Source organism: Chlorocebus sabaeus, chromosome X (assembly GCF_047675955.1).
Source record: "Chlorocebus sabaeus isolate Y175 chromosome X, mChlSab1.0.hap1, whole genome shotgun sequence".
In the NCBI taxonomy this organism is placed as follows: Eukaryota; Metazoa; Chordata; class Mammalia; order Primates; family Cercopithecidae; genus Chlorocebus; species Chlorocebus sabaeus.
In genome coordinates this window covers 40,551,839-40,575,001 of record NC_132933.1, presented here as the reverse complement: position 1 = coordinate 40,575,001, position 23,163 = coordinate 40,551,839, and the positions used below count along the sequence as shown (strand labels likewise).

At 40.4% G+C, this 23,163-nt stretch overlaps 1 protein-coding gene across 2 annotated transcripts in view; it reads right to left on the bottom strand.

Moving 5' to 3' along the window:
• Nucleotides 1-23,163, bottom strand: part of AMOT (angiomotin) — a 64,468-nt gene that overhangs the window by 6,129 nt on the left and 35,176 nt on the right. For both annotated transcript variants that reach the window (XM_037989064.2, XM_037989066.2), the window contains exons 8-10: nt 21,688-21,833; nt 8,520-8,669; nt 7,259-7,449 (exon numbers count right to left, since the gene is read on the bottom strand). In XM_037989064.2, coding sequence (XP_037844992.2) covers nt 7,259-7,449; nt 8,520-8,669; nt 21,688-21,833 — 487 coding nt within the window. The remainder of the gene's footprint in view (nt 1-7,258; nt 7,450-8,519; nt 8,670-21,687; nt 21,834-23,163) is intronic.

Here is a 23,163-nt window from a genome sequence, read left to right as displayed (position 1 = left end):
GGAGGTTGTCGTGAGCTGAGATCGAGCCACTACACTCCAGCCTAGGCAACAGAGGGAGACTCTGTCTCAAAAAAAAAAAAAAAAAAAAAAAGGAGTAAGTGTATATTATTTCCATTTTATTCTTATGGAAGTCATAAAGGGAGAAAGGTCAGACTTTCAAGAAAGTCAGAGGGTATACTAAGTAACTTATTGCTACAGATGAACATTGGTAAACACACCTGAGTACTAGAAGCAAACAACAGACACATCAGCTAAGATCAGGTGGGGCATGTGAGCTAATAAATAGAGCCTTTGAGCCAGTCCCACTCGATTCCTAGCTAATCTACATCTGAAACATTCTAGCACCAAATCAATGGGTCTATCCCAACAAAGTGACTGTTCTCTTGCCAGAGTTCTAACTGCATAAAGGACCATGATGTTCCATCTGAAAGTGTCTCAGGCCATTAACTCGAAGACCAATTAATAAGGAAAAAAGGCGTGCATGTGTGTGTGTGTGTGGTGGGGGGCTGGGGGGGGCGGTATTAGGATTAGGGAGAATACTGATGCAATTATATTGGTCTTAAAGGAAATCAGACAATAGACTGAGAAAACAATGAACTGGCACTGCTTCATTATACTTCCTAAGAGAATGGGGATCTGCAGGAGAACTCCAGGCATGTTTTCTGTTGGTAGCTAACTATGTTCTCTTAGCTTCAAGAGTATGTCCAGTGCCGATGAGGATGAAGTGGCAAGAGAAAGGGGCAGAAAGTTGCTACTAAGGTTGGGGATTTAGGTGAGCCTCTGTAAAATTACTGTTCCCCAAAATATATGTGTACCTTATATGCAAGGTTGAAACCATGTATGGAATGATGAAATAATTGGAGAGCAAGAAGGGGAAAGAATACAATGGCTTTCATCATTTGCTAAACTCAAAGTAGTTTACCATCTCAGCATTCTATACTTTCTCTAGTGCAATTCACTGGCTTGTAGTCCTACTGGGTACCCAAGAGGAAGCAGCATTTGCATAGTGCTTGACAGCACAGGCTCTGAATACAGACAACTCAGCAGGTCCCAGCTTCTCCAAGTATTCTCTGCCCCAACAAGCTTTATGACCTCTGAAAGTCAAGTTACCTGCTCTAAGCAAGCCACTTCATATGCCAAGTGGGAACAATATTTATAACTTCATCTCATAGAGGATAAAATTATGCAGTAAGACAGTGTCAGTCATGGTAAAAACACTCAACAAAGCTATTATTAAGAGAGAACCACATAACTCAGGAGGCTGAGGCAAAAGGATTGCTTAAGCCCAAGAGTTCAAGGCTGCAGTCAGTTACGACTGTGCCACTGCATTCCAGCTTGGGTGACACAGCAAGACCACTGTCTCTAAAAGAAAGAGATTATAAAAGAAAGAGATTATATACAGAGATTACAAGAGATTCTGACTTGAAAGAATTCCAGCTCTTGGTAAAATCCTGGAAGCAATTCCTGTACTTCAGAATTCCAACGTGAAGGTTGGGGCTTTAGAGCCAGGACTGTTGAAAAGTGCATGGTGTCTACGGACACTGGGGAATTGAGCATACGGTTTGTCACTGGGGGAACTAGTGCTGGCCTGCTGCCACTTTCATCGCATAAAAGACCATTTTGGGGACTCAGAGCCCTGCCAGCTAATTGATATGGACACTGTGAACTCCTCAGGAATGGAGCCTGAAAATGTGGGGCACTTAGTGAATTCCGACAGGGCTGCCAGGGCAGCCCTCAGCATCAATCTTCCTTCTAGAAGACTAGGGCTACTAGGCTAATGGCTTAGGCAAAAGCAAGCAAGCACAATATTTGAATGAGCAACTTGACCTGCTACCTTCCAACACTCCAAGACGTTCTCTAAGAACATCAGGAGAGAGACGCTGGGCTACAATCTGAAAATAAAACCTGCAAACCCCAAGCTGCATATTCCTGATTTTGACATCCTCCACCTCAAATTCTTAAGTAAATAGTTTGTCATCTTCTTTCTACTTCTTTTCTCCAACAAAGTTATCCCATCACATTGCTCAAACTGCTTTCTAGCATGTCACCAATAACCTCCTAATTAAAACACCTAGTGGCCTTTCAAACTTCAAGCCTATCTTTTCCTATCAGCATCATCCTTTTGTTTATTTAATGTGTGAACTCTACACGAGTGGAGCACTGTGTTTGAAGTTCCTGGGAGGCTGGAGAGGGGAGAGGCATGGATAAAACTAGTCTGTAACTGTAGGAAACTTACAAGGGAAGACAAAAAAGTAAATAATTAACTAGTACAGAAGTGAGTTTGGACTTTATTCCAAAAGGTAGTGAAAATTATTAGAGCTTTCCAAGGGAATAAAATGATCTAAGCTATGCCTTAGGAAGACGACCTTATCTCTCTTAGAAATGTGACAGAGAGATAAGAGAAGTGAAACCCTGGAATCAGGCAGACCAGTCAGCAAGGTGATTGTAATAATCCCAGCAACAGATCATGAAACTATGCACCAGCGAAGTGGCAAGAGAAATGGAAACGGCTGTAGGAAGTAGAACTGATACAATTTGGAGACAATATCAATGTGGGAGTTAGGGAGATGGAAGAATGAATGACAACTTTGTTATTTCGAACTCAAATGCCTAGAAAAAATGAAATACTGTTTGCTGTGAAAGGAAACTGAGGAACGGCTCTTTTGGAAAGCACTGCAATGGGTTTTGATTTTAGGTACACTGGAGTGAAAGTTACTTAAGAATTGCCATATGCCAATATCTAACAAGTTGGTCAAAATTCTAACTTTAATTTTAGAGATATCAGAGTTACTATTACAGTTATTATCACTGCTATTATTACTGAGAAGCTAGAGCAGAAGATATAACTAAGACAGAAGAATAGAATGAGAAGAAAGCAGAGGAAGGAAATTGAGAAATGCCTACAAAGAGGGAATAAGTAGACATGCATTATGTGTGTGAACAGCTTCTACCTTCTGCTTCCCCCTTCTTTACTTCCTTCTTTCCAGAATTTACTTTTGCTCAAAATAAACATGAAACATTACACATTCTGAGAAAGGCAGTAACCTAATTCAGTAAATGCAAACTGATAAAAATTGCATGGTTGATTGGGTGCCTTATCTTGTCATCCTTTTGCTGCTCTTCAGGAATAAATTCATTGTTTATGAGCTGAAACTAAAAATCTGCATTGCCAAATTGGTTCTTCTGCAAATGAACAGGGACTCCTACTCAGTAGGAATTTCCCCTCATCTATATTAAACATCTAGAGAGGGCTCCCTAGGGACAAAATAATATGGAGCCTTAATTCAGGCCATATTATTGTGATTATTTATAATATTTCCAGGTAACTAAATAATTAGCTTCAATTAGCATCTTACTGAACAGCTAATAATCCCTATTATTACCATCTTTGAGCTACACCATTTCTAAGAAGCAGCAGAGTTATAGCAGCTAAGGTGACAAAAATATAGATTTAAATCCTAGTTCTTCTGTCATTTAGTAGCTGTGTGTGATCTTGGGCAAATTATCTAACTAAAATGAAAGAAATAAATGTCCTGTTATCACTTTCAACAAAACAAATATTTTAAGTATCAAATACTCATTTTAGATATGCCAAAATATCTTAATTTACTATCTAACTATCTATCTATCTATCTATCTATCTATCTATCTATCTATCTATCTTTTATCTCTCGGCCCTCTTAACCTTTCATCAAGTAAAATTCACCTAAACATACAACTGACCAATCTCACAGAGTTGCTGTATCTGATGTTTAAGATGGATCTCAGGATAAAGGACAATGCCAGCACTTTCCATATGCATCAAAATGCCTCCTCCTGGACTCTTTAAGGCTAAAAACCAATATCTAAGTGTTGGAAGGGGTATAAATAGACCACCTAATATGACTTATCACCTGAGAAAAGACACTTGCCTATTCTTATATTTTATTATTCACAATGGTCAAAAACTGGAAACAATCCAAATATGCATATATCCAAATATGCATACATAAACTGTGATACATCCATACCATGGAACACTACTCAGCATCAACTTGGATGGGTCTCAAAATCATTGTGTTGAGTGCAATATGTCAAAGAAGAGTAAATGCAATATGATTCCTTTTATATGACATTCTAGAAAAGAAAAGTATAATTTTGTGACAAAATAACAGATTAGTCATTGCCTGGGGTCAGGCATGGGAGGAAGCGATCAAATTCAAGGGCACAAGAACACTTTACAACAGGTCCTCTATGTTAATTGTAGTGGTGGTTACACTGTTGTATACAATTACCAACATTCATCAAACCATACACTTACAACACGTGATTTTTTAATATGTAACCAATATCACAATTGAAAAAAAAAAATTGCTTTCTCCAGCTATCATTGATACCACCAAAGCAAGATGTCCTAATTGTGAAATCTGTCATTTACCAATGAGCCATTAGGTTTGGAATATATTAAGCTTGAGATCCTGGTAGAATACACAGAAACCAAGCAGATCATTAAAATGTGGCACCAGATTTAGGGATATAATTTATACATTTAGAAATTGTTTCCTTCCTGCTTTCACATCTTCCTTTCTCCTTCCTGCCATTTTTCTTCTTTCTTTTCTTCTTTCCTTCCTTCCTTCCTTACTCAAATACACTTGAGCACTTTCCAACTGTAGCCAATATCCTAGACACTTAAAAATTATTTTGAGGCTGGGCGCGGTGGCTCACACCTGTAATCCCAGCACTTTGGGAGGTCGAGACGGGTGGATCACAAGGTCAGGAGATCGAGACCATCCTGGCTAACACAGTGAAACCCCGTCTCTACTAAAAATACAAAAAATTAGCCGGGCATGGTGGCACATGCCTATAGTCCCAGCTACTTGGGAGGCTGAAGCAGGAGAATGGCGTGAACCCAGGAGACGGAGGTTGCAGTAAACTGAGATAGCGCCACTGCACTCCAGCCTGAGCAACAGAGCGAGACTCCTTCTCAAAAAAAAAAGAAAAAAAATTTTTTTGAAAGAAAAGAAAATATTAAACTTTTACCATGGAAAGGGGCAAAGGGCAGAACCTTGGTCAATAGGTACATTTAAGACTGAGAGAAAGAAGAGGAAAACAAGTAGACAAAAGGAATAAAAAGAAATGTTGGAAAGAAAGGCAGAAGAGCCCACAGGTTTTGAAATAAAGTTTTCTGAATGTTACCACCCAAATATAAAATCTCATTTGAAAGGAAAGAGGAAAAGAAAACCAACCTCCATGGTAGAACATAAGAGGCACTATCATTGGAAGAGTAATATAATCCTGGAAATAGGAAGGTCTGAAGGAATCACCTAATCCAATTCACTTATTTTACAGAAATTTCAATACAGTCTGTCTGCCAGTGTCTCCTGTGGATTAGATTAGTAGCATGCCAGAAAGACACACAGTCCTGATCTGGAATGTTCGCCTGTGGGACTATCAGAAAGTGTTCTTTCTAGGTGGGAACAGGCTGTGCTTTATCCTATTGAGTGATAGGCATGCACATTTTGACAAAAACAGTGATTAGATGAAAAGTTTCTACCTGATGATTAAAGGGAATTCAGTTTAAATTAAATCTATCTTGTGGGAGCCAATAGATTCTGAAAATCCATCTGAAAGGGGTTTCCCCGAATACACAAAGCTTTCAAAGGAGGAAGGAAGGTAGTTTCTTTATACAAAGCCCCAGTGACAACCCCCTAAGCTCTCCTGCATTTTGACCTGGAGTCTATTCTGAAGTAGGAACCATGAACCCTAGCTTTCTAGTGTTTTCTCACACTGCACACTCTCATGACCTGAACATTTCTAAGCTTCTCCCTAAAGGTGACAAAATTACCCTGTATCTTTCCACCTCTCAATAATAACAATGCTTTTTTAACGTCAGCGTTTCTTATATAACCTCTGAACAAGTGCTAGACACAGGTGTTTCCTTGGGAGCTAGCAGGTAAAATTACATTTAATTCTGCTTCTAACCTGCCTACAAACTTTGAGACCATCTTCTGGCATAGCTGGGCCTTCTGTGCACTCTATTGCCACACTGCCATGTATTGAGTATGCCTTGCTTAGGAAACAAGGCCAGCAAGCTTAAGCCCATGAGGACTTCAAAATCAAGCCACATGCAGCTTCCATCCATTTGAGGCATAGATGGTATCTAATGAAGTCAAGCAGATCACATTAGAGAGACATGTCTTCCTAAAGAATCGAAGTGGGCTTACAAAGCACCGGTTCAGCTCTTAGCACTGAACCTCCCCACCTCTGATTTGGCATGAGACGGACTCAAAAATAAATGTATCCACCACCCCCTCCACACACATATACCAACCCAAAGTCTGGCAAGCACTTCCAGACTCTGCTGGCTTACCATGTTTAGGAGAATGTTAAAAACAACACTGTGGTTTTTAATAACTTTCTGGGTAGAGACCTATCTGGGTGCAATATGTTGTAGCCTGACTTTCATACCCAATTCCAGACCAAGGCTCTGTTATCGCCACAACTCAAGTCATCACCTGACTTGAATTCAGTTTTTGTTGTTTCTCTCTCTTTCTTCTTTTCTTTTTACCCCAACTGATCATTATGAGCAGTAGCAAGATAGACACATGGAGTAACAGCAACTATTTCCTCCAAAGGCCAATAATGAACTTTTATAATTTGAAAAGGGGAACAAATAAGAAGCAAAAAACAAAAATCCTCCAGCCACATTCTCTCCCTTACCAGATGAAATGTGACTGCTCACACGTGATGAGGTCGTGCACATAGAGAATGCAGCCTTCAAATATTGACCTTCCCAAAGGGCAGGGATGGGTTCAAGTTCAGCACAGCCTTTGACATACCTTGGACAAGCCAGAGCTATCAAATGACAGCAGCAACTCCTCAGTGACATTTAGTTTCTGAGTGGTAGTTTCTCTGGAGGGGCTTTCACTCCCGTCCTGGGGCTAAACAACTTGCATATGTGGCTGAAAGAACCTTGTGGCGCTGGGGAAGGAGGGGTGCAAATTTACAGCTGATCCCATCTGCAATTATTCTGGCTTCTGGGGAAAGCTGAACTATGATTCTAATAAGTTTATAAGACAACTTTTATGTTCAAATCGCTGACTCTCTGTCTCTACAGCCGTTCAGTCCCTGCATAACCAGATGGAAGAAAACACACTTAGGCAGAAACGGGGGGGGGGGGGGGAACCCAGAATATTAAAGAAAATAAAACACTGGAAAAATCTATGAATCAGTGACCTTTCTGTTCTTCCCACTCATGCCCTACCAGCTAACTACTTACCTCTGAGCAGCCACGGTTGCAGCAGCATCCAGAGCGAAATGTCTCATCACATTCTCCTCCAAATATTTCTGCTCCCACTTTGTCATATCAGCTTCCAGAGCCAGAATCCTCTCCTCTTTCTCCCGAAGGAGCTCCATCAGCGCAGCGGCATTGTATTCTGAAACACTGGTGGGCTGACAGTTGCCCTGACGCTGTTGGGCCAGATGCAGAGAATCCTCAAGTGAGTGAGAGAAGAGCCATGGTGTCTGAGCCCCTATTCTTGGAAAGGATTACTGCCCAGCCTACTTCTGTTTCGACTCTGATTCAGAAAGAAGCAGGGGGAATTCAGATCTCCTCCTAAGGCCACAGGACTTCCTATCATGGGCTTGAATGTGAGATTCCCTTGGCCAGGAAAGGGGCCTGTCATATCAAACTGTCATGCTACTCAGAAAGTGAATTAATGGGCTAAAAACTGCCATCCCTGCCTGCCAGCATAACACACAATAGAAACGAGAATTTCAAAATCTGGCCAGGCACGGCGGCTCGCACCTGTAATCCCAGCACTTTGGGAGTCTGAGGCAGGCGGATCACCTGAGTTCGGGAGTTTAAGACCAGCCTGGTCAACATAGTGAATCCCCGTCTCTACTAAAAATACAAAAAAAAAAATTAGCCGGGCGTGGTGGTGCATGCCTGTAATCCCAGCTACTCGGGAGGCTGATGTAGGAGAATCGCTTGAACCTGGAAGGTGGAGGTTGCAGTGAGCCGGGATCATGCCACCGCACTCCAGCCTGGACAATAGAGTGAGACTCAGTCTCAAGAAAAAAAAAAATCTAGGATTTAGTTCCTATCTTGCCCATAACTTGTAGTTATCATTAGCAATTTATGCCAACTTTTCCTAGTCTTGATTTTCATTCATCTAAAACTGAAGAGTGGTATGGCCAGATGATTTCTGAAGACCATTTCTAGTTCTACAATATCAAGGCATGTATTTGTGTAGCAGCTCTAATTCTTACAGCATCTACTGTTCCTGGAGTTCATGTGAAAATAAAAGGTGCAAGATCATAGGCTTAAAGGATATTTCTGGGATAGGAAGCTAAGGAAACAGACTTTGTATTCACAATTGGGAGGCACTCTGGAGTAAGATTAGGTGGGAGAAAAATGTAAAGATGAGCAAGTGTGTGCTTTCAGTGTTCATGTCAAATGCCAACTGAAAAATAAGCAACCAGGAATAATGTCATTTTCTTGACTTTTTTTCCCCTTTCTTCCTTTAAGTTCTCCATACCTGCTGGATTCTCAGGGATTCCAGTTCCCTCTCCAGTCGTGTCCGGAGACGGTGCTCTAGCTGCTCACGTTTTTCACATGCTGCCTGGAGCTGTACAAGGGCTTGCTGCATCTTCTCCACCTTGTCAACGTACACTTGCTTCTTTTTCAGCTGGAAATCCACGTTGGGTAATTTGCAAGGTGAAAGGAAAAACAGCAAGCAACAGGGTCAATTATGTATCCCCCAAATCCAGCCTTGTGTTTAGATCTCTTCTTGTTTTAGAGTCCAGTTGCAAAAAGGAATGGATGGCGAGAAGGTCCTTCACGGTGAGGAGCAGGCTGCCTTGTACTGCTCATACAGAGAATGTGAAGGAATTGAGAGTCCCTTTTAAACCTCTTCCTTCTTCCCCATCTCTATATCTTTCCAAAGTCTACTCCTATCAGTACCATCTATGTTAGATGGCCAAGTTTTTCAGATTCCCGATTACGCACATCCTTATCTCTGGTCTTTTTCACTCTCATATGGAATATTCTTGGGGAAGGCATATCTTATTTTGGTTATTGCATTAGGCAAATGCTTTAAAAGGGGGGATCTCCAGGAAGAAAGGTTTGCTTTGGTATGGAAAGGAAGCCCACCCCCTTTTATGTAGCTGTCTCTTCTCCAAGTGGGAGAAAAAGAGTGATTAACTGCTGAAGGTACAAGGTCAGAATTGTCTTTTTGAAGTCTTTGGTCCTGGTAATCACCCCATATAATCCATCACTGCTCTCCTGGGAAGTTTCTGCTTCTCAAAAAGTAAAGGTGTCATGCGATGGTTCAAAAGCCTTTACCCTCCACATTGCCTAGCACTGCCTTGCTAGTTCTTTAGGTTATTTGTGATTGCTACTTCATGAGCCTGAATTGGAGACACTGGGTTATAGTCTCATAACTTTTATTCTGGAACCATAAAAGATCCCGAAAGCCTCAAACTAATGACTCAAAAGTGAAACTAAATGAGTCAAACATTATTATTTCTCTTTGCAAGCCTATAAGCCATATCCAAAAGCAAATGAAGAAGCAAGCAGGGAATAAGAGTGTGAGTTCTTTGTAACCTTGTAGCTTAGAAGCAAAAGTTTGGCTCTATGCAGATGAAATAATGAGAAAGATCTCAGAGCTCTTTAAAGAAGATATATATAATCTATATCTTCTTTAAAGATATAGATACATCTATATCTTCTTTAAAGATATAGATATATATCTATATCTTTTTTAAAGATATCTTTAAAGAAGATACACACACACACACACACACACACACACACACACATACACCTATGGTATATCTATCTATCTGTCTGTCTATATCTTTAAAGAAGATATGGGGAAACTACAAGCTTCCCAACTTGTTAACAAATAAGCAGATGAAGCTTCTTGTAACACTTGTGGGGTCCCCTCAATGCTAATAAATCAACTCATAGCTGTTTCCAAAGCAGAAACTCTTCCAAGTGGGGCACGTCTGTCATTATCCTTCTGATGGAAGTTGATGTTAGGGACACTTTCACTCTTCAGATAAAAATATGAAAATATTATTGATAACCTAGTCAAAAAGAAATTCAGGCATCTGATTCTGACTTTTCAACAAATTCCCAAGCTCTTGAGTTACCTAGGTAGATAACTGCAACATAAGAAGTTACCCACCCTACCAGCATTGCCTAACAGCCACTTAGCTGGGGCCCAGCTGGCAGAACCAACCTGACTCCCTCATTGCAGAAACCTTCATGGTAATGAGTCCAAATCACTACTTGGTAGAATTTCCAGTCAGACAGCACTAGCATGTACTAGTGGAAAAACCTTCTTGTCTTATAATGGCCCCCTCCTCAAATTAGAATTGCTGAACTTTCTCTAAGTCAAAGGAATCCTATCTTGTATTTTCCTACCAGACCTGTACTATGCCTTGCCTAGGTGACTGGAAAACAAAAACTTTTTCTACTTTTGTTGTACTTCCTTGACATTTCCTTTCATTCCAAGTCTAGTTCAATCTAGCCTTATAAACCAGTTGAGGTGAGTTCGAAGCCTAGATGTTTTTATCCATTAGAACATTTCCTAGGAAATAAAACAAACAAAACACCATCACTCTCTTTATCTCAATAAGTTTAAACCTTTCTTCCCCGGGGTTTGTGGCTGTTTATAACAACATTGACTAGGGCAACCAAAACTTTTGCCTCTGTCTTCCTATTTGCTAAGCTTGGAATAATTGAAGAGAAGGAAACATCCTCTATCCTTCACCTTTTGGGTCTTATAATCCTTATGAGCAATTTAAAGCTGAATGCATTTATTTGTGAATCGCTCTGAAAGCCCTAAGGGAGCAGGGCAATGTTAATAGAGAGAAAGTTAACTATAATTACTAAGGCTTACAGCAGTTATACTTAAAGGCAATTAAACTTAGATAGCATGCAGTTCTTGCCTTGGTGGTAAACTACTGCAATGCAAGCTCAGAAAACTGAAAAATAAGCAATCCAGGGCCGTGTGGATTTCTTGAGAAAGGAAACCAAAGTATCCTAGCAAAAGCACCCCCGCAATATAAGTCACTGAGCCAACTCTCTGGAAGGGAAATGCAATAAAGGCCCGGGGAGTTGTCTGAGTTGGCTGAAGATAGGCATGCAGGTCAGATAAATACCACAAAGCAAGCCAAAAAATATCCCATTTTGATTTGCCACTGGGATGATTTTCCACAAGGTAGCAGGACCATTGTGGCTGGCATAGTTCTCCCACCTCATTTAAAATGAGAAAAAGTGCAACTCACCCATAAACATCATAATCACCTAGTAAATGCCTACTCCCTAGATAAGTTAAGGTAGAAAAAGACAACTCTTGCATGTGACCAGTGCAAGATCCTAGAGATGCAATCAACAAAGCCAACCATCTTCTAAGTTACACTCTCTACATTTTCTAGATCTTATCTACATGTAAAAAGGAACAAAGACCTACATGCTTTATTGACTCCATTACTATCTTGGACGTTATGTGCTTCACTTTTACCTTAGTCATGACAAATCACCATGTATCTTTATATGAATCAAATGAGATGATGCATTAAGTGCTTAGTAGAGTATATGGTACAGAAAGTACTCCAGGTTGTTTGTTCTTTTTTAGAGAAAAATTAATACCAAGTCATACACATTCCAGTCCTCTGAACTTTGAACACTCCCTCCAGATATCCTTGACATGGCTATCGTTCTCTTAGTAACTCTAATGATCACCTCATTGTCTAATTAGACAACACAAATATAGCGATTTCCCCACAGAAAGACATATAACATTAGGCCTCAAACACTTTATGCTGTAGATATCTTTGGATAGCAAGTTGTTCATTGTAAATACAATTAGAAGCAACCACTGAGTAGCTGCAAAGATACCATATTTCTCTCCAAATGACATGATTTGCAAGGTACCTCTACTTTAGGAGAAAGAAATATTTTACCTAAGATCAAAAGTACTATTTAAATAAAGACCCTTAGGCAAAACTAATTCTCTTTCTCTCTTTTTCATTCTCTCTCTTCCCTCTTTCTCGCTGTGTTTGTATGTGTGTGTGTGTATGTGACACACACACAGATATACATATCAGAAATTTCTATCTGATAGCACAATGAAAGGTAAAGGAACAAGCTGACAATCAGGAGACTTGGGTCCTAGTCCTATCTGTGCTATTAATAGCAACTTGCTTCTCTATTCTCAGCTACAGAGATCTCATTTGTTTAAAAAAAATGAAGGGAGTTTCAGGAGTCAGCAAACCAAAATGGTCAGCAGCCGCCCAAATCCAGCTGTGTCCATTGATTTTGTCCATAGCTGCCTTATAGCTACAATGGCAGTCGAGCAGCTGGAGTTGCAACTGAAACTGCATGGCCCACAGACCCCAAAGTATTTACAATAGGGTCCTTTAGAGAAAAGTTGGCAAACCCCTGGAGAGGTCTTCAGATGGTGATGCAGAGTCCTAGTGTTTGGTGGAGGTGCTTTAGGGGCCACTATAGTGGGTGGGTTACATCAGACAGTTCCTCTTTTATGTGCTTTACGTATTAGGGTTCTATTTAAAATTTCACTTGAAAAAACAATTGTCAGAGCTTTGTGTGTGTTATATTCATGTTCACTTTTGTTGTCTTATATCTGTCTTCCCTAGAGAATGGGCCTTCCACCTTATTTCGCTCCATCATCTTTTCATACTTGATGCTTCAGTACAGTTACATAGCTTAAGGTTACTGAATAGCCCATAATATTTCCCTCACTGCCTCTGGAGGTGATATTCTCTCTCTTAGGAATGCCCTGCCCCACCAGGATTTAAGAAGTTAAAAAAAAAAAAAAAAAAGCAGGGCTAGATACGTGATCTCAGAAGATCTATAAGAGTCTTTAACTCCCAAATAGGTTATGAATCAGAATCCCCTTCTCACCTTCAACACTGACCAATATCCAAGAGGGCTCAGCCAAATGGGGTCCTAGAATTCTGTACTGACACATTCTTAGAGGTAAAAACAAAAGTTTTGCTTTAGTTTGTGTGTATGTACATGCAAGAGACATACCACATAATGTGTGGTTTTGTCATAAGACCCTAGATGATTTATTTTTCTGTTTTCAGTGTTCAAAGAACTGAAGGTTCACTTAAAAAGTTTCCAAAGCCAAGACAGTGGTTCGAGTGTTTGTGCATAATATGAGTTGTGAGGACCACAGATTAGTGACTCTAGTTTCTAATCTAGAGACCAGTACCCATGAGCCCTAAAGATTCTAAGTAAATCTATCATTTAAGCCAAATCCCTCCTGAACATTCAGTGAATGGAGGGAATCCTTTATGTATTAAAGTTTTCTTACAAAATGCCAACTTTCAAGAAGTTGTCAAATCCTTTCCTTGCTTTCTCCAATTCTGTGTTTTCTTAATGTAGACCCCTACACCACTTTTACTCCCTGGCTTGATCTTTAGATCCACTTTCTCTCTAACCCTAACCTGACTCCCACCTCCTACTGTACTCCAAGGTCCAATCTATGGTAGTTTCCTTTTTTTGGCTTTATATGAACGGTTTTCAACTGGGGACAATTGCCCCCCCACTCCCTACCATGCCCAACTCTCCAGGGGACATTTTAGCAATGTGTGGAGACATCTTTGGTTGTCACAACTGGAGGTGGGGTGCTACTGGCATTTAGTGACTAGAAGCCAGGAATGCTGCTAAACAGCCCACAATACACAGGACAGCATCCTACCACTACCACTAAAGAGTTGTCCAGCTCCAAATGTCAGTAATGCTGAGGTTCAGAAACCTTGCTCAACACTGCAGCACTACTGGAGATCTCCTTTGTGCCACACTAATATTTTAATGTTATCATGTTATCCTCAGTCACAGACCTCTAGGTGACTGTAAGATTTCTAACTCTGAAACTTAGCATGCCCCAGACAGTTTCATCTTTCCTCAAAATGTCATCCTTTTGATACTTCAGTCATCATCATCACTTACCTAATTTTTCCAGTCTCAGAATCTTGGAATTATCATTCTTCCCTCTTTCCTTTGTCTACCATATCCAATCTACCACCATGTCTTAATTCTAACATCTCTCATATTATTTCATTTCTTTAAATGTTCATAGCCAACACAGTTTAAGCTATAATAACACCTAACAGATCTTACTTTCATTTGCTCTCCTGATCTATACACACATGCATACGCATACACAGAGACACACACACATACACCCATGAGTCCATCCTATACACAGCTGCTGTAACAGACTTCCTGAAATAGTCATTTAAGAAAAAAAGCAACCGGCTGGATGCAGTGGCTCACGCCCGTAATCCCAGCACTTTGGGAGGTTGAGGCAGGTGGATCACTTGAGGTCAGGCATTCGGGAAAAGCCTGCCCAACATGGTGAAACCCTGTCTCCACTAAAAATACAAAATATAGCTGGGAGTGGTGATGAATACCTATAATCCCAGCTACTTGGGTGGTGGAGGCAAGAGAATCGCTTGAACCCAGGAGGCGGAGGTTACAGTGAGCCGAGATTGCACCACTGCACTCCAGCCTGGGCGACAGAGACTCTGTCAAAAAAAGAAAGAAAGAATGACAAGAAAGAGAGAGAGAGAAGAAAAGAGAGAGAGAGAAGAAAGAAAAAGAAAGAAAGAGCAACCTACTAACCTACTGCACACCCATTCAATTAGTGTTTATTAGGTACCTATTATATCCAAGGCACTTTTAAACCTACCTCCTCTCTTCTTTAGACCAGAGCTGCTCTCTTTCATCCATACCTCAAACTACTTGATGCTTTTATGTTTACCACTCAGTCTACCGTCACACTCTCCTCTGTTCAGCCTAGATATGGCTCTTTAAAATGCCCTTATCAATCTAGGGCCCTACTGCCTTAAAATTCTACCATGTCTACTATGCAAATACTCAAATTTCATATTGGTCTGATCACTTCTTATCCCTCCTTACTAAATCATTAACTCTCTAAGAGTTCTTCCTTGAATAATCTTACCTGATCCTGATTGCTGCTTTTCTCTATAACTTCTCATCATGTGTACCGTATTAGCAGTCATTTTTTAAAGATTTCATTCATGTGTGGATTTATTCATTCATTCAACAGATATTTACTGAATGCTTATTATGCATCAGGCCCTATTCTGCAAATGAGAGCAGAAGGGATGTAGCGGGAAACAAGACAAAATTTCTGCCTCAATTGGAAGGCAATATCCATAGGCAACTTAAGGGTAGAGCCCTTCTGTTTTCCTTGGTATCTCTCTTAAGTTCTAGTTCTAGTTTGTTGGTCACTATATTCTTGGTGAACAGTTTATATTAAATATTACATTCAAGAACAAAAATGAGCATAGTATAGCTTATCTGCAACACTGCAAATATACAAACAACAAACACACACCTCATAAATGTATTCGCTTTGGCCCAGTCAAGATAAGAGTTTCGTATCATTCCTATTCAGAGGTAAGTTTTTAAAGGAAAATCATAAAAGTGGGAGGAAGAACAGTGGGAAGGCAATCTATTGAAGCATAAGGCAAATACTCTTGAGCTCAATCAATCATATGATTTTCCATTACACTTCTGTAATATTTTGAACCAGCTCCCAAATATTTGGCAGATCTCTTAACCCTCTTCTGACTCAGGAAAATCTGATCCCTGCAAATGAATACCACGTGATGGCATCTCTTCCCTCCTTCCAACAACTGTGGGTGTCTTTCAAACTTAGTTTTTAAAGGATGGCTATATACAAAATTGCTTCTAGAGCCCCATTTGTTTTAGCCATTTGCATGGAAGTGACTTAATCATTTAGCTTCCCATTTATTCACTAGTGGACAAAGAACGGGGTAAAATGCTTTAGATTTAAGAGATCTGGAATTTTTCCTAAATGTATCATTGACTGTATCACCTAATCTGTCTGTACTTTAATGTCTTAATCTGTCAAATGAGGATAACACTTGCAAGGTTCTTTGGGGATATACTAATATATCTGTCAATATTTTTAATGTTTAAAAAATACAAACAAGAAAATACAGATCAGTAGGCAGAAAGGACAGACTATTAATACTAGCTGGATGACCACCAACATACACAAACACTCCATTGGCTAAAGGACATTAAGGCTAAAAATATAAAACTAAGTCCAGTGCCTTCATTGTCTAATTTTCCTCTTCCCTTGTATTGTCCACAACTCCAAACACTATTATACAAATGTCACAACTGAAGTGTATTTTTACTGCTATTCTCCTTCATACCACGGGTTATATGTTGCTCCATGAGCCTGATTTTAGTTTGATCTGATTTACTCTTACCCAGGAGCCACTGGATCCAAGTAAGGGTTCATGCTGAAGCAATTTGGTAACACTACCCTGGTATTAGCAAGCTGCCTCCATCCATTGCCAGTAGGCTGTGGTCCACTGGTAGATATTAAAAGAATTGAAGAGTAAAAAAACCACCTCTAAAAACTTGCTACCTCAGGAATAGGGCTCATGTTGTAAAGGCGACTAAAGAGAAACCCACAAAGCTTCCAATTTAGGAATTTCAAAAGCCAAAATCATAGGAAAGACTGAAAGAATTGACCTCAGAGAGATCACTCCATCTCTATTTGGGGGTAGACATAATTTCTTTCTTGTAACACATTGGGTGGGAAAACACCTACTTAAAAGTAAACGCGGCCAGGCACGGTGGCTCACTCCTGTAATCCCAGCACTTTGGGAGGCTGAGGTGGGTGGATCACTTGAAGTCAGGAGTTCGAGACCAGCCTGGCCAACATGGTGAAACTCCATCTCTACTAAATACAAAAAATTAGCTAGACGTGGTGGCACAGGCCTATAGTCCCGGCTACTTGGGAAGCTGAGGCAGGAGAATCGCTTGAACCCAGGAGGCACAGGTTGCAGTGAACCAAGATCATGCCACTGCTGTCCAGCCTGGGCAACAAAGCGAGACTCCATCTCAAAAATAAATAAATAAATAAATAAATAAATAAATAAATAAATAAATGGAGGAAGGAAGGAAGGAAGGAAGGAAGGAAGGAAGGAAGGAAGGACGGAAGGAAGGAAGGAAAGAAGGAAATACACTGAGATAAATATGGAGAATGCCATCCTTAGATGAAATGATCTTCAAATAAATCAATAATGCACCAGCAGAACACCTTGGAATATTCCTGGGTGGATATGTATTTTATCTGTATCCTATCAATACTCTAAATGCACACATAATTCACATCCTTGGATCTTCCATCCAAATCTATAATCCATCAAAACACTGGATAAGATTTACCTTCACCAATGAAATCCTATTGTTGTTGGAAAATTATTTTGGAGTATTAGACATATAAATATCTATGCCTATGACATCTTCCTCTAATATCAGGGAAGGAGGAAATTGGTTATGATGCTTTGTGGATAGGTGTGGTAGCAGAAAATTATGTATCTTTAAACCCAAAAAGACAAATCAAATAAGTAGTAAGAGATCTAGAAAGAAGGGAAAATATTAGCCCTTAAGAATAATGGTGGAAATGGAGTAAAACAGTATGAATTTAGCTTTAGAGAACTGAGTAGAATTGCAATGGGACTCTAGAAAATGCACTGGCTACTCTAATACGAGCTATCAGTGTGACATCTAAATCATCACTAGCCACTGCAGTTCAGAAAAGGTTAACATTTGGGCCCCTTCTTGTTGAATCTCCATGGCTTTCATTCTAGCCTAAAGCCAAAGAACAAGGCTCACTGGCTCTCTCTGCCAGCCCTCTCACATTCCACACTCTCCCTTCCTGTGCACTCAGTTCAGTAAGCAGCCCACCCGCAGCATCTTCCCTCTTTGATCTTGCCAAGGCCTTTTTCCCACCATCCCTGAAACAATTACCCAAGCCGCTTCCACTCCAGATCATCATAAGACAGCAGCCAGCCAGAAGCCTGGGCTGCCTTGAGCCTTGTGAGAGGATATGCCAGGCATCCATCGAAAATCTCCAGTGAGGTCAAACTGGTAGGGGGTGGGGAGGCTGTCTTTGAATGGGAGAATACCGTGGTTGCTGTAGGACACAGAGCTCTTTTGACTTGGAGTTTAATGAGCCTCCACTTCAATAGGACCTACGTGTCCCGAAAGATAAGGGCAAGGACGGAAAGGCACCATTTACCTCGTTCAGCTGCTGCTGCAATAGGGGCACAGGGTACACCCTGGTTCAAGACCTGGATCAGAGTGACTCACCAAGAAAACAGGTCTAATTTATAATTACAGTGCTATCCCCTCCCCAGCAAGATACCTCCTTCCTGGATGCCAGCAGAGCCAGGTCCATGAAAGAATGCACTGAACTTGGGAGCAAATGAAAGCTGTGATTGCAGGAGAAAGTTCTTTGTAAGCCTGAGGCAACAATTCTATGTAGAGTTTAGAGCACAGTGATTGTAGAGAACTTCAGGCAAGAGAGTTAATGAGATTAGCAAGAAGGAATGAATTTCAGGAAAAGAATCTAAATGAGGTCTTTGTAAAGAGAAAGACATAAATAAATGCAAGGGTCCTCTGACCATTAAAGTAGTCATAACCTTTCCCTGACCACCTTAATGTAATGAGAAGTAGTTACCTGAGTGACCTTGTACTTAGAAAGCTGAAAAAAATAGTATCCTAACAAAAGGTCTAATTTGAGAAAGTTTCCCTAATTTTGATTTGCTAAGTAGGCCAGAGAGGTTTTCCTTGGAAGAACTTCTAAGGCTCGAGAAAAAAGGAAAGTTCATGATGCCATTTGTAAGCTATCACTAAATTATCTGTTTATATGGGACACAGGCAGGTTATCTAACATATCTATCTGCCTTCAAACACAGCCTTACTTGAGCCATTTCCAACAGACAGAAGGATAACTCTTCTATTCATGAATACCTTTCTTGGTTTAGAAATGTTCAATGATTTTGTGAAGCAATCACAATGAAGGCTCCTTCTTAGATCTGTTCCAGAACTACCTGCTTACCCCAAATACCTCCCTGATGATGTTCCAAACTTTGAAATTTCAGCCCTGAAAGAGCAAAACCTAATGAAGACTTGAGTCACAGCAGAAAAGCAAAACTTTAATTAGCAATTTCCTATATCTGAGGATAAGCAAAAGGGATGTTTTCCTTTGAACAACATAGAGGAGACACGACAAACAGCACCCAGGAGCAAATCCAGCTCTGAGAGACTGGTAAAACAAAAAGGGAAATAAGAACCAGTTGATTTTCTCTGAGATGTGGTCTTCCAAGCCTTTATATGTGCTAGAAGTGAGCCGGCTTGAAAGTCGGGAAGACATCACATGGCCTCTGAGATTCCGCTGGGTAGAGGGTGGTAAGCCTGCTCTCCCAGTCAAAGGTTTCACCTCCTTTAGCAAGAGCAACTCAGAATTTCCTAACAATTAGACTCCATGTGAAAGCACAAATTGGATGAGGACTAAAAACTTAACAATAATTGATGACCTCATTTGAAATAAATGCCATCATTCAATCCCAGCTCAATACTTAGAACTTCTTTATATTGTAAAGCTACATACATATTTTGGGGAGGGCCCCTGGAAAACTACTAAAAATCTCTAGGATTAATGCCCAGAAAAGCCTCAGAAGTCTGAAGCCAGAAATATATTTCAGGCAACCTTTTCAGCAAGGGCTGCCCAGTGGGAACTAGAAATGAACATTTTCTCCCAAAACATATATTATTTTCATTATTTTCAAACAACCAGTTACCACTGTGCCCTCAGACGTTGCAAAGAAAAATGGTTGCAGACACTCTGTCCCCATTTATCTCCAACTGGCTGAGCACCCTTCCCGGAGGGGCAGCCGGACCCTCTGTACGCCCCAATCTCAAAGCAGTCTGGACAAGTTTCTCATAGTCTTTTGAAAAAAGAAAGGCCCAACGAGTGAAGCAATTTTTTAAAAACTTAAAAGATGCAGAGGTTACTAAATCTGAACAAGCACCCACATTTTCTTTTTGGGAGGTGAACCAAAGGATGATTCAGACAGGGAGAAAGGCAGCAGGGTTTAGGGAATGAAGAGTCATGAGATACCAGTTTTATTTCTGGCTCTACCCAACACTGGCCATGTGACCACCAGCAAGCTAACTTCTTCTCAGCAGGTCTCTTAGCTTGCCCTTCTCTAAAAGAATTCAGTCTTACCCCATCCTGTAATTTTCTCTGGAATGTCCTCACAAAAATGTGAGGGAAGGGAACATATGGGGTGTAGCAAAAGGATGCGATAAGCTCCTTAAACCTAGACATCAGGTAAATACAAGTCTTCTCATTTTCTGTTAAGCAACTTAGCATAGTTCTGACATAGACAACTGATGAAGCAAGACATTAACCTGATTTTATACTACCTGAAGTTGGTATTTTACCAAGTCAGGCTAAGGGATATCATGAATTAGATGGCACTACCCACTGGTAAAGTGTGAATTTACAGCCCAACTCCAACAAGCATTTTAATATCCAAAAAAGAAAGCAGAGGAAATTGATAAGTTGGGAAATCTCCAGGAACTAGACCTATTCTTATTGAGGGAAAGGAAGAAAGTAATGAATGAAGGTAGTATAGATACCTCATATACAATAGTCAGAATGCTTTTTTAATGCTATTAAATTTCTTTTGTTTCAAATCTATTTCCCAACTTTGTATGATGAAGGCTTTTTCCCTTAAAACAATTCAAATTTCAGAGCAGAATTCTGTGAGATATGAAATTTTCTTTACCAAGTTACACTTTAGCATCAATTTTTGCTGGAACACACCCATCCCCTGAAGGGCAAAACATCTAAGAGTTAGTAGTCCAGTGCAATAACAACTGACATCCAAGATAAATTAATGACAAGCCAGCAGCAAATTTCCCTCTATTTCACATGAGTACAGTTTGGTGTTGCAATCAAATAGCATCTATGTCAAGTCTAATCAGATACATATTAATCATATGCTTAAGAGTTTTGGGGCCCTTGCATTTGTCAAGGGAAGGCTTCATCTCTGCACACAAATAAATGACAAGTCCATTCCTCCACGTAACTATTTTCTAGAGCTAGCCACTGAGAACCACAGCACAGCTCTTGGACAGTGCATTTTTTCTGACATAAACTGTAAACTGTCCCTGGGTCCCATCCTGTCTCAGACCTCCCAAGATTGCTTCTATTCAAAAACCAATCTGCCAAGTAAGTCCAAGTAAGTAAAGATATGGCCAGCAAGAATCATTTCTGACCTGAGAGGGGACTGACTTCCCACTAAGCCCGGGTAGACAAGGGCTGTTCAGATTTCAAAATCCTTAGAGTACTTTAAGCTACCTCGAATTATTTTCTAGTTTTATAAAGTTTTAAAATACCTGTAAGTGCAGAAATTAAAATAGACATCTATACATATACATATCTATACATCTATATCTATATATACATTTATATATCTGTCATAGTCTTAAGATAGGGCTAAGTATAGAGTAAAAGCTTGGAATATGGGGGCAGTGAGCTTATCATACGAATGAACAAATGGAAATTGTTTCTTGACCCTGGTGATTTCCTATTTTGGAACAAAAGAAAAGAATTTACCAAGAAGAGAAAAGAAAGCAAAGCAAAGTCCACTCACATCAGCACAGTGGAAACTAGGAGCAGCAGATGGCACCTCCCTATTGGGGATTATGCAGCTGCCAATTCACCACAATGTGGAGCCCAGTGTGCCTGATTTCCCAGCCCTCCTACCCCCAGGCTCATATGCTACCTGAGGAAACCATACCTCTTCTTCCAGCTTTACCACCTTGGCCTGGGCGTTACTCAGGGCCTGATCTCGGATTTCGATGTGTCGTCTTTGGTCCTCATTGGTAGAACGGGCAGTGGCCAGCTCCGCTTCCAGCTTCTCCTTCTCACGCTGGCTTTCTTTATCTGTCAGGACATTAAACATCAACACTGCCAGCCTGGAGCTGGCTCAAAGCCTTACCTGAGCAAAACTGACACATCATACCCTTTACTAGATAGCCTACTGTCCTAGTGCACAGCTGAAGAACCAGTATACCCAAGATCTGGACTCTATCACTGGCTCTACCACTAACTTGCTGTAGAAATTCAGAAAAGTCACTTAACACCTTAACGGTTGTTGAGCAGAAGCAATGAGAAAATAGGTGCAATGTGTCCCAAAAAGTATTAGGCATTACACAAAGAATACACACACACACACACACACACACACACACACACACACACCCCCTCAGAAGAAAAGGTAGACTCGTCCCCTCAATTTTATTTCTTCCAAATTGTCTTACATTGGCAAAAGAGCAATTGAGCTCAAAACATTTTCCCCATTGTTTCCTCATGACAGTACATTAAATAGAACCAAAAATGACATTTCATAAACTGGATAACAGTTCAAGCCCACCCTTCATGCACTAACATGACTTTGTAACTGAGATCAAGCCTACTTGACAACATGTCCTCTCCACGGAAAACGTAACCCAACACCACCCGCTAACCCAACTCACTTTATCTCAGCATCTGCTTCTCTTGGGAATCCAATGTCTTTTTCTTTTAATTTTTTTTATTATACTTTAAGTTCTAGGGTACATGTGCACAATGTGCAGGTTTGTTACATATGTATACATGGACCATGTTTGTGTGTTGCACCCATTAACTCGTCATTTACATTAGGTATATTACCCAATGCTATCCCTCCCTCCTCCCCCCACCCCACGACAGGCCCCAGTGTGTGATGTTCCCCTTCCTGTGTGCAAGGGTTCTCATTGTTCAATTCCCACCTATGAGTGAGAACATGTGGTGTTTGGATTTTGTCCTTGGGATAGTTTGCTGAGAATGATGGTTTTCAGCTTCATCCATGTCCCTACAAAGGACATGAACTCATCCTTTTTTATGGCTGCATAGTATTCCATGGTATATATGTGCCACATTTTCTTAATCCAGTCTATCATTGATGGACATTTGGGTTGGTTCCAAGTCTTTGCTATTGTGAATAGTGCTGCAATAAACACATGTGTGCATGCGTCTTTATAGCAGCATGATTTATAATCCTTTGGGTATATACACAGTCAAAGATAATACAGTAAAACTGAAAGCCATGTTATGCTTTTATCCTACTCCTTCTCTGGTAGGATAGGCTAGGTGTGGAGTGAACACTGTAAAGAACAGGGCAAAGTTAGATGGAAAACATCAGGATCAGAGGAAGAAAGGCAGCCATTTCACCTGAAAAAACATCCTCTATTTG